Source organism: Pezoporus occidentalis, unplaced genomic scaffold (genome assembly GCF_034315485.1).
Source record: "Pezoporus occidentalis ecotype Australia unplaced genomic scaffold, CSIRO_AGI_Poc_V1 ctg165, whole genome shotgun sequence".
NCBI lineage: Eukaryota > Metazoa > Chordata > Aves > Psittaciformes > Psittacidae > Pezoporus > Pezoporus occidentalis.
In genome coordinates this window covers 870,387-882,623 of record NW_026913477.1, presented here as the reverse complement: position 1 = coordinate 882,623, position 12,237 = coordinate 870,387, and the positions used below count along the sequence as shown (strand labels likewise).

The 12,237-nt window shown below is 47.9% G+C and overlaps 1 protein-coding gene across 6 annotated transcripts in view; it reads left to right on the top strand.

Moving 5' to 3' along the window:
* The first annotated feature begins 7,463 nt into the window (after positions 1-7,463).
* The window catches only part of NRK (Nik related kinase), a 98,816-nt gene continuing 94,042 nt past the window's right edge, over positions 7,464-12,237 (top strand). For all 6 annotated transcript variants that reach the window (XM_062613295.1, XM_062613293.1, XM_062613292.1 and 3 more), the window contains exons 1-2: positions 7,464-7,635; positions 12,000-12,065. In XM_062613295.1, coding sequence (XP_062469279.1) covers positions 7,579-7,635; positions 12,000-12,065 — 123 coding nt within the window. In that variant the 5' untranslated portion in view covers positions 7,464-7,578. The remainder of the gene's footprint in view (positions 7,636-11,999; positions 12,066-12,237) is intronic.

The window sequence follows — 12,237 nt, the reverse complement described above, 5'->3', positions numbered from 1 at the left end:
TGGGGCACCCAAGTATGTTTGAAATGTTCAAAGCTGACAGACTACAGACATGAAAAGCAACTTGGAACTAAATAAAAATCAGAGTGAGAATAGAGGAGACTTCCCTGAAGATGTTTGATGGGTTACAGGGGGCAGGTTTTGTTCCAGAGGGCTGGATGTGGGCTCATAAATTACAGTTCCTTTTTTTGCCTTCCTGTAAGAAAAGGAGAAGCAGGGGGGGCTGGGAACTGCAGATGTGTAACTGGGACTTGAGCAATAAGGTAGGCTTTGCTGTAGCTAAAGATAGGGTTAAAATTGTGTAATTTTGTGAGGCACAGGTTAGGTTTGCAACACGACTGAAAAAATCAGTTTAATTTACTGCTCAGTCTGGGAATGTACCCAGACTGAGGGATGACATTGAAAAGGTTACAAAGGTAGGATCAAGTTGGTATTTTAAGTGTGGCCCTGCTTTTAGAGTTGTTGGGTTTGGGTTTTTTTCTTTCCTTTGGGGAAGAAGAGAACAAAAACCCAACCAACACGCTGCCCCAAAACCCCGCGCCCAGCACTTTTATCTGCAATTCCTCCAAACCAAGGGTGATTCAGACACCAGTTCCTCCTTCGTTAACCACCACATTTCAGCGGTTTGGATAAAAGGGAACTGCGCTCTGAGTCAGCCAAGGTTGGTGTTTGCTTGGCAAAACCAAAGCTATGCCTGCAAGATTTTCTCAGAGTCAAATGCTGCCACAACTGGTCTTGCTTTCACAGAAAAAGCGTGTGTCACATGATATTTTGACTGATAACTTTAATGCACTAGCGATTAAACTCTGCTATGTCAGTTTTCTTTGTATTTGGTTTTTTTTTTTAGTGAGAAAGCTGCCTGTGAAGAGGCAGCAGCTATTTTTTCGCATAATTGCATCTGTTTCAGAGAGCAGACAGATGTTGGGCTGAAATTCATTATGGTATTCATAAACCCTATTGGGATATGATGACCTAGTAACATATAGCTACTGTTCCTTGCACAGCATTTAAAATGGTTGCCACTTTGAGTGGAGAAGTAACTTTGCAGAAGATGGGAGGGAAGGGGAAAACTTATAGCTAGGCAGATGGCTGCACCACAGCAATGTACAGTAGTAATATGAGTTCAATTTATTGCAATAAATCATCTCTTAATTTTGCAGAATTGCCAGCCAGCTTTTGTGCATGGGTAGCATGCAGATAGTGCGTTGGTATTCTGATGTTAGGCACAGAGTCAAAGTGAAATAGCTAGTGATGCAGGAAAGAAAAGAAAATCAAAGTAGGGAAAACTCTCAGGGGGAGACAATGTAATAGAAATGGCTTTGCCACAGGGAAGCGGTTCTCTCTGTCACTCGTGTATTGCTGCACAAAATCACAGCTGAGGATTTGGATGGTGCTGGACCTGAGAGTTTGAAAGCCAGAAGTTCAAAATATCATCATTCCAGAAAATACAACTTTTCTCCCTAAAGCATTTGTGTGGCTGTTGTCAGGGATAGCAGGGATGTGCACCGGGCTGACAGGAAATGGGAAACTTCCAGCAGCAGCGCTCTGACTTGAGAAACCCCAAAGTGCTGTGCTGAAACAATGCTATGAAGTCATGGGTCATGCAGTGAAAGAGGGTTATCAGTGCTGCAAGGAGGGGGTTCCTCGTGCTCTCTGGGCACAGTGCGCTGGGACACGCTGGGCTCAGGCTTGCTTGCATGCCACTGAAAAGAAAATCAGTTTCTGCAAGGCTCCCAGCAAGCGGCATTCAGACTGATGCAGGCTTTATGGGAGATGTGTACTTTTAAGTTTTACCCTGGGAAATGAGGTGGACATCCTGGCTGTGATTACAGTGGCAAGAGGCACTTTTTCCAGCTCGCCTGTCCACTCAGGAATCCTTTGGGAAGGAAGCTGTTTGGTCTCATTTTGGATATCCTGTGAAACGCAGCTAGCAGGCTGCTGGGAACTGAAAAAAAACCACTTGATTTTTAAAGAGCTGAAAACTACTGTATGTGCTATCAAGTATTGCACAGGAAATTACTGGTTCGGTTTGTTTGTCTGGATTTCTGGTATTCCCAGTTTACTCAAGGTAGTAGCCCTGTCTCTCAATCCTAAATGCAGCAGATTCAGTTTTAAATATGAATTTCTGACCCAGCCTTAACGTGTTTGGAATGATGTGGAATTTTCTTTAGTTCAAATGGGAGAAAGCATGAGAAATATTCAGAGCCTGATCCAACAATCTATTGAAAACAAAGACATCTTACTGTGATTTCCAGGCACTGCAGGGATGGGTCACAGAAATACTGAAGTTATGAAGTGGATTGGGCTGGTGGAGGGGTTGGCAGTTCATGTCTTAGCATCTCTTAACTAAATTGGAATGTAACTGGGTGTCCACAGCCTGAAACTGAACTCTTTTGCCTGCGGTATGAAGAATTTCTGCAGCAGCTGTGCTGTTATCCTGGTATTTTCCAAGGTGTGACCTGATGAAGCTGTGCCTTTTCTGTGTTCACTGTGTGACTGCCACCAAGCTAGCATGAAGACATACCCAGGCTGTGTACAATCCCAGACTGGTTTTTTAATGTGTAATCTTGCTCCTGACTGCCTAGCAAAGCCACCCATGGTACTAAACCATGTTAGAATTGGAAATGGAAGGGGGCAACTTTAAAGTTAATGGCTGGCCTAATAAAATCAAGATTTTTTTTTTTTTTTTTTTGTACTCTAGGACTTCATAAAAACCATTGGTAACAATAAGTTGCTTCCAGAATGATGCTGTAAATGGTAATGTATTCAAGCAGCAGCCAAAAGACCCTACTCATGGATGAATGCTGGGCTTAATACGATGCTGGCTGTTGGTACCCATTGAATCTCCTGTAATCAGCATTTAACAGCTGGTGATCATATGGCTCTGGTGCAACCAAGCAAGGACAAAATGGTTTCTGAAAGCATTAGCCAAAAGATTGTCCTTCCTTTTGGAGCAATCCAGAGGGAACTCTTGGGAGGGGAGGGTGAAGTCTGTAGTTACGTGCAGATCTCAAGGGGTTTTGTGTCACTTTGCTGTCTCTCAGCTAAGGGTTGTGCCCTCAAGAGTCACTAAAGAGATGTCTGAACTTCTAGTTCATACACAAAACAGATGTCATGGGGAATTTTGTGAAGGATTTTTATTCTGGAAGAAAGATGCTGCTGTCCGAGCATAGGACTGCATCGATCCAGCCAAGTACCTCTGGCATAGGCAGAATGCAGTTTCCTTGCAGAAGATAAGAAAACTTCCAGCAAAATAAATCTCTTGAGGGATGTCTTGGTGCCAAGAAAAGCTGGTGTTTACAGGGATCCTCTTTGGATCTGGACCAAGCTGTTGCAGAGAGGAGTCCTACAGAAAGCTGGCATGCTGGGGTCAGGCTCTGGCTTTCTGTGTCATGGAGCTGGGAGCACGGGAATCAAGGAGCTCAAAGAGGGATTTGCCTCCTACTTTTGTAGCAGAGAGCCTAACTTGAGCTTTGGGGTTTCTGAGCTCCCTGTTGCAGATCTAGGATTTGAATCCTCAAAATGCTGGGAAATTTATGCAGAAGGCTGGCTCTGGAGTCGCAGACATGGCGTGAGGCATGTCTGCCTCAGGTTCAGGTAGCTCATGGAAGCTCACCCAGAGGCATGGAAGAGGAGGGATGAGTAGCATCAGGGGGATTATTTCAAAGAGAAGATCCTCTGTGTCTTGAGTTTTTCTGGATGATAATTCCTCTAATTTTACAGTTCAGAGCACTACGAATTGTTTGCCCAATTCAGAGTGCAGCCACGTTTTAAGAAGCTGTTCATTTCCTGCAGGTTGGAACTCCTGCTCTCTCATGAGTATCTTCTTGGGTTGTTTTTCCTTTTTCTCTGCCAGCTTCACACCTGTAGCTGAGATGCCAGCGTAAACAAAGCTAAAGGAAACAAGGCAGCATGTCAGTTCAAACCTCAACTTCAAACACTCTCTTCCTTTACCAAGTGTCATATCTGTCAGGGGCAATTACTATTAGCAGTGTTGTTATGGACCCAAATCTGAGTTGGGGAGGGGGGAAAGGATGCAGACAGAAGAGCTCAGGATTAGCCCCGCACTTCTGGGGTACAATGGCATTTCCTTTGCTAAAACAAAGGGAGTTCTTCCCTCTTCATGCTTGCACTTCCCTTTTAATACAAAACATCCTTTGCATGCACATAGACATTTGAAAGGACTTATGTTTAGGCCCATGGTTGCTGAATTTGGCTGCAGCAGTTTGACTACTGCTGTGGGAGAGGAACGCTGTACCAATAGCATTTAATCGTCTCTTGTGTTTGCTTCTCGTTTGCTTGGGTTTTGTTTTCAATGGCATTTACTCTTAAGGAATCCTGTTCACTTTTTATCATTTAGAAGACGAATGCGGTTTCTAGTTTATTAACAGCCAAGCTGCACTCAGGTATTCAATCCCTTATTTGTGGGAGTTGTTCTGCCACGTGGCTTCGTGCAGAAGAGCCAGGTGTGACAGCCCATTCACGAGTCAGCAACAGCTCTGTCTCTGTGGTTGCTGGTGCTTTGAGGAGGACTGGAGCAGAAAGAGGGCATGAGGATGCAGGGGACACCTGGAGCATAGTTTCTGTAGACCCAGTCATCAGGCTGGTGATGAAGAACTTGGGGATTGTAATCTGGTTCTACTCTGAAAAGTAGGCTTGTGCTGTTGGCATTTGGCTCTTCAACAGATCTGCTGTGCCTATCAGTGACCAAACCAGCTGTTGTTCTGTTAGAGCCACAAGGCCTTTATGGGGAAATATGTGCTGCTGCCTTCAGCATCGAGGGGAGAACCACCTACGAATTCTGCCAGCAGTCTTGCATGTGGGACTGGAGCGTCCACAGCAGCTTTGCTGGCAGCAGGGTTTAGTGGGGGAAAGGCAATGAAAGGTGGTGATAAAAACAGGTACAGCATGAGACATGCCTGGAGAAATACTACAAACCATATTGTACTTCTAAAGCCAGATTTTCGTCTCATTTTGGGGAGAGCTTTCTGTCAGATAGAGATTAATCCCCAGATTGCAGCACTCACCAGAGGCAAGCAAGGCAGGTAGGATTAATTTTGGCAAAGAGTCTAAGAGATGGAGGGAGAGGGAGGGTGTTTGGGAGGCAACAGCGAGGAGTTTCACACCAGTTCTCACCAGGGAAGCAGGAAGGAAGTGGAAAGTGGCAGGAGACAAAGGACAGCCTGAAGGTTAGGGAAGAGATAAAGAGGGATTGTGAGAAACGACACAAGCAGAAGGGCTAATGATGGATTTATGTAAGGCAGGAAGGCTATAATGGGGAGCAAAACTGCAGCTTCACTTTGTCAAAGGTTGCGTGAGGGCCAGAATTTTCCAAAGGCTGTCCAGGGGAGAGTGGGGCTGGGCTGGGCACAGAGAGGGTTTGGGTTGGGCTGTGGCTGTGTGCAGACTGCTGCCCCGTTGTGCATAGCCGCCTTCAGCGGTTCAACAAACTTGTGCTTTAATGCAGTGTTGGCCTGAAATCCGTTAGCAGTGTATCAATGCGCTGGCTACAGGCAGAGGGAGAGCGAAGAGCCATTGTTGCTTGAGCAGATAACATACCTGGTGTGGGCTGGTTTAAAAGAGTACTTTGAAGTTGAATCATGAGCATTTCTTTCAAGGAAATTGCCAAATGCCTTTATTACAACGGCTGCTGGCATTGTGTTCGCTGTGGTGTGCTAATGGGCACCAAAGGTGCTTTGACAACTTGTGTTGACTTCGTGTCTGTGATTGTGAAAACACTGATTCAGAATTTTGTCTCCGTTGATGCTCTCTGCGCGGGAGCAACATCCCAGCCCTGAGCTGCTCAGGAACGTTTGAGGACTGTGTCTTGGGAATTTTTGTAAGGACATGTAGGGCTAGGACAAGAGGGAATGTTTTTAAGCTGACAGAGGAGAGATTGAGAAGAGGTATTAGGAAGAAGCTCTTCCCTGTGAGGATGCTGAGGTGCTGGCAAAGGGTGCCCAGAGAAGCTGTGGCTGCCCCATCCCTCGCAGTGTTCAAGGCCAGATTTGATGGGGCTTGGAGCAACCTGCTCTAGTGGAAGGTGTCCCTGGCTGTGGCAGGGGGTTGGAACAAGATGCTCTTTAAGGTTCGTTCCAACCCAAACCAGTCTAGGATCCTGCGAAACATAAGTTTCCACTGATGTTTGTTTTGTTTTGTTTTTTTTTTTTTGCCTCTCAATCCCAGGCCCAAAAATATCCACAAGTCCTTCTATCCTGCTCCACACAGCTGCACGCTGTGTTCTTTCTGTGCTTGTAATTACAGGGTGAAAGAGGCAGCAGCGCCCTGAGTGATGCTCTGCCCTCACAGAGCACTTTGGGCCGGGCCCCCTGAGCCTTGAGGGGTCAGCAGCTTCTGCAGCCTGTGCTGGCTGTGCGCTCTGTGCTGTAGGCAGTGCCGCTGTTCCCTCTGCACGCTGTGTTTGTAGCGCTCACCAGTCACCAAAGGGCGAGGCTCCAGAGGTGTCTGTGTGCCTCTGGTTTTGATGTGGCTTCCCCAGTGCTGCTTGGCAGAAAGGACCTAGGGGTGCTGATTGACAGCTGCTATGACCCAGCTTGTGCCCAGGCAGCCAAGAAGGCCAATGGCATCCTGGCCCGTATCAGCACTAGTGTGGTCAGCAGGGCCAGGGCAGTGATCATCCCCTGTACTCAGCGCTGGTGAGGCTGCACCTCAAATCCTGTGTTCAGTTCTGGGACATTGAGGTGCTGGAGTAGATTCAGAGAAGGACAACAAAGCTGGTGAAGGGCATGGAGCACAAGGCTTGTGAGGAATGGCTGAAGGAACTGGCTGAAGAGAAGGCTCAGGGGGGACCTTATTGATCTCCAGGACTGCCTGACAGGAGGTTGTAGTGAGGTGGGGATCCGTTTCTTCTCCCAGGTAACAAGTGATAGCACAAGAGGAAACGGCCTCAAGCTGCACCAGGGGAGTTTTGCTTGGCTATTGGGAACAATTCCCCAAAGGGTGCTCAGGCATCGGAACAGGCTGCCCAGGGTAGTGCTGGAGTCACCGTCCCTGGAGGTGCTCCCACACCGTGCAGACGAGCCCCTCAGCGCCGTGGCTTAGTGGCGGCCCTGGCGGCGCCGGGGCCGGTTGGACGCGGTGCTGCCGAAGCTCTTCCCACCGCTGCCGGCTCCGCGACCCCGTGAGCTCCGCCAGCCCCGCGGGTGTGTGCGGGAGCGCCCGCCCGCGGCAGGTGGCCCCGACCCCGCCGCCGCGCACGTCACTTCCTCGGAAACTTTTTCAGCCGAGGAGCCGCCGCGGGGCCGGAGTTGCCGGTGCGGGCGCGGGGCTGCCCGCGGAGCGGCGGGGCTGTGCTGTGCTGCGCTGCCGGCGGGGCTGTGCTGTGCTGTGCTGTGCTGTGCTGTGCTGTGCTGCCGGCGGGGCTGTGCTGTGCTGTGCTGCGCTGCCGGCGGGGCTGTGCTGTGCTGTGCTGCCGGCGGGGCTGTGCTGTGCTGTGCTGCCGGCGGGGCTGTGCTGCCGGCCCGGCATGCCCGCCCTCCCGCGCTGCCCGGGGCACGGCCGGGCCGCCCAGCGCCGCCCGCGGGACCGTTAGCTCGGGGGGCGGCGGGGACGGCTCGAGCCATGGCCCGCGACTGCGCCGCCCGCAGCCTGGACGGCATCGACCTGGCGGCGCTGCGGGTAAGGACGGGAGGGGTGTGTGTGTGTGTGTGTGTGTGTGTGTGTGTGTGTGTGTGTGTGTGTGTGTGTGTGTGTGTGTATGTGTGTGTGTGGGGAGGGGAGGGGGAGCAGCCCCCGCTTGTCGCGTCCGCGAGGCGAGCGGAGGCTTCTCCCGTGCCCGGGGGGATGCCGCTGTGCCGCGCGGAGCGGGCTGTGGGCGAAGAGGCTCTGGGGTCCGGGAGCGCGGCTCCGCCGGCAGCTCCGAGCGCTCCCGGCCCGGGTGCGGGTCGCGTTCCCGTCCCACGGGAGGGCTGCGCTGCCCCACTGGGAGCGCTCCACCAGAGAGTGTCCTTCTCCTGCCAGGTGATGCAGGGTGATGCGAATGATGTGGAGCTATGGAGGGAAAGCAAATGAGAGATGAGGGCTTTCTGGGAGAAAATATGTGTCTGGGGAATTGGCTTTTATGTTGTTGGGTTGGGGTTTTTTGTTGTGGTTTGTGCTGTTATTTTTTAGGTTTTTTTGCCCAGACCTGAAAAAGTCAGCATTCACCTAGTTTGCTATGAATTTTCGACATCATGCTTTTCTGTTCGTAGGTTTCAAACACAATCCCAACTTTTGCCACCTTAAAAGCCACCCTGTTAGTGGTTCCAATCCACAAGCCATTAACAGGGTTGTGTGTAATAACCCTTTTATGCCGCATCAACCCAGGCAGTTTTTATTCTCCGCACCTTCCACAGAAGAAGAGAGAAGAGTCCAATTGTGGCAAAAAACACAAAACTGTGTCTGTGTCAGCCCCAGACAGTGAAACCAGAGCAAGCTGCCTTCTAAAAATACCAGGGTAAAAAAAAGAAGAAAGGAGGGCTGGGAGAAGCCTTTGCAGTAATCACAAGGCAAGGAGAGTTCCAGACCAGAGGCAGAAAGATAAAAGGCAGCAGAGACAGTAAAGTCTGCGAAGATGGCACAAGGTTTCTGGCTAGGCAAGCAAAAGTTTAACCTGGCTCTGCTTGAGGTAGCAAGGCTGAATAGGGAAAGTCCTTTAGATCTTGAGCAGATACATCTGATATCCTTAAATGAGTGGTAAGAAACCAATATAAGTTTGCAAAAGAGTGGTGCTGCAAACCAGAGAGCGGGCTTTGTGTCTAAGCCATCCAATGCAGAAGTGGGAGGTGGTTGGGGCTGGGCTGTAGAAATCATGTAAAGATGGTGCTATCACTTCGGCCTTGTCTTTGGTGTTCTGGGGTCCAGTGGGAGCTGCCTGGTGCTATGCTCCTGCCAGCCTTGCTGCGGTCAGGAGGTCCAGCAGGGATGCACCACTGGGATAGGAGGCTCTTCCAAACTGCACAGGCTGGTCTTGCACCTCTTTAAATGAGTGCTGGCCATGGCTTTCCTGTTTTCCTGGAGAAAGGTGTTGGGGCTGTAGTTTCCAAATAGCATCTTGATGGGATGCTTCTGGCTTGGGTTCATGGGGGCAGTCAGGTGGCTAAAAAGCCTCTGATCTCTGCGTTATGTGCCGAGGTGCAGGAGCCCTTTAGAAGAACTTGTGCTTCAGACACCTGTACCTTGTTTAGCTGAAAAGGGCATTTTGATGAGGCTCTTGCTGCGTGTGCTGTTCATTCTGCCTTGCAGAGAAGATGGATGTGGCCTGGGTGCCTCTGGGTCAGCAGTCTTGCTCTTGTCTTTTGAGTGCTCTGTAGGTGACTTGCAGGAAAGCAAGAAGGGTACCATATGGTATAATGCATTAGAGTAATTAACCTCAAAGTGATTAATGTTCAGGCCAGGATTTTGGCGTCTGGCAAAGAGAACCTAGCAATTTGGCGGGTGCTGGCTGGTGAAGGGTTAGATGGACCACGAGGCTTAAATGGTAGCTGAGAGGAAGCACTGCATCAAAGATGATACCAAGCTCAAAGATAATGAAGAAGTTGGCCTGTTGTGAAGAATGCCACTGAACAGTGCTGATATCCAAGCCAACAAGGGCAATCCAAGGACCAAAGTCAGAGCCCAAATTAGAAGGGTGATGGCCAAGGATTTTGGCTGCACTCTGAGCTGTGGAGGCTTGAGACTCTAATGCTCAATTGTCTAGCAAGGACAGGGTAGGATTTTTGCTGTATTAAAGCTAATGCTAACATTTATTTAGGTAATTGCTTGGGATTTTCCTGGAGTGTCTGAAACCTTTAGAAACGAGCTGTTTGGGTGCTAAGTCAGAATGGAGTTGATTGGAGGGAGAAGCTGATTTTGAGGCATATTAAGTTACTATATTGCATAATAAATAAGCTTGGAGAAGAAGAGTGAGGACAGCACACATTTGAGTGAGAGCGACAGTTGCCAACTCCAAGCTGAAAATGCAGTTTAGGTTTCTCTAGGTTTCCATAGAGGTGTGCTATTAACACCTCTTAATTGAGCAGGGCTACTTTCTGCAGGAGAGGTGTGGAACTGGGGTGCTGCCTGTGCTTTCCGTGGAGGAATAGAGCAGGTATTGTGCATGGAGGGCTTCGTCTGGAATTGTTCCTTGGAGAACTGCTGTGTGTTTTACTCCACGGACCACATGCAACCCGCAGGACTGCTCTATGGGAAGGTCACATGTGAATCCTTTAGCAGCAGAAGTGGATTATTGCTGACTTTAGGTCTGGTGAAGCAAGGTGTGTGGCTTGGTTATATCCAAGACTAGTGGAAATGCAGGAATGAGAGGGAAAGAAAGCACTTTGCAAAGGCTCCGGTGTTGCAAGCATTCTTATGCCTGTGTTTAGCTCCATACGTGAGTGGTCCCACTGATTTCCTTCTGTTGTGAGGGCTTTAGGATTGGGGTTTAAGTCTAGAAGGCCATGCTTTACTGGCTTGTCTTAAAAACAAGAGGCAAAAGGAATGGTACAGACCGCCCTTTGCATAGGTCAGAAGTGATTTGATCTGGTTTATGCAGTGTTAACTATTTTGTGTTGGGGTGGTTTTTGTTGTGGTGTGGTTTGGTTTGTTTGTTTATTTGATTATTAATTTTTTTTTAAATGTCTTACGAAGCTGACAATCCAGGAAGTGTAAGGTTAAAACTCATTTAACATAAAGGCAAACCCAGATGAATTCATTGGTACTTTTAGTTGTGGAAGTCTGTGCTGTGTTGCTCTGGCAGTCAAAGCTATTGCCATTTATCATGATGGTTGAGTTAGTAAAGGTAGAACCTGCTCAGAAAAAAAGCCTGTATGTTTCCACTGGGATTTTGCTGTTTCTGTATCAGATATGAAGAAAGCATTGTTTATGTTAAAAGGGTAGCATAAGTGTAGTGGAGAAGTAGCTTGCTACCCTAAAAAAGATGTTTTGCCACCTGGGTCATAGAAATTGTGCTTCTGAGATAATGTTTTTCTGTATCACGTCCCTCAGCAGTACCAATAGGCATCAACTGACATGGCAGATTGCTGAAACAGATGTGGTGAAACAGACACATGGAATTAATAATATTTTATTATGTCATCCCAAGAAATGAGCAAACTGACGGCAAATGAGCAAAAATGGCTGAGTCAGAAACCAAGGAACTGGTCTCCTGAGTTCTTAATGTTTTTATATAAATCTCTCAAGTGAGTTTTAACTGAAGCAATGGTTCCTTGAATGTGCTCGTGGTGCGCGAGTTAACATTTACTTGTCCATGCCCTGCAACAAAATGATTTTTCTGTTATCTGAAAGGCTGCAACATCTTGTTATTGGAGTAGGACATCTGGTGCAGTGGTTGGTTTTAGAGCAGCCAGTGCTAAACCAGTAGGATGAAAGTTGGTACACTGATCACCTGCCCCATGAATCTTTCATGTAAATCAACAGCAATCTAGTTTAGGTTCAAAGCCAAGACTTCAATCCATCTGTCAAATTCACCTTATTATGCTTGCAAAACAAGACAATAGAGTGTTCTCAGCCTACCTGTAGTGTTAAGATGGTCTGGGATGGTGCATTCCCTTTTGTAAGGTAGTTGGCCTCAAATGCTTTATTTAGTATTTTTTCAGTCGTATCATTCAGGTTCTTTCTTCCATTGCTAGTGCTGGGTGTTTCATAGCAGAAGACAGTAGCTCAGCTCTTTTAAAGCTTAGGAAGCTTGGAGTTCATTCCTTATTTTACTGCTAAGCTGAATCAGTTCAGTTCTTGTTCTTCACACATCTCCATTTATTTGTTGCCTCTGCCATGTTACAAATCTTCACCAGGTTGTTTTTTTCATAGAGTTTTGAGCAACTTGACTCTAAACTCCAATATTAATGTATTTCTTACACTGTTATTTGGCAATTTCCCCTTTAGTGTGTAATGCAGATCATTAAGACATGTGCCATAGATGTTTTCATTTTGATTGTGTACAGTTACACTCCATTATGAGGTGGCTGCTTTTCTGCAAATAATGTTATTTCTTCTGCTTTTTGCAGGACCCTGCGGGAATATTTGAGCTGGTACAGGTTGTTGGAAATGGGACATATGGACAAGTCTATAAGGTTTGGATGCCTCTTTAATTTACGCTGCTGTTCTTGATAAGGCTGTTTTTTCTAAAGCAGAGATGAGCACCATTTAAGAAGATGGACAGTATTGTTCCAGTAGGAGCCTGTCTTTTCTGTGTAATGCAGAATGGCGTCACCTGCAAAGCTCTGTGCCCTGTCCTTCTGTCCT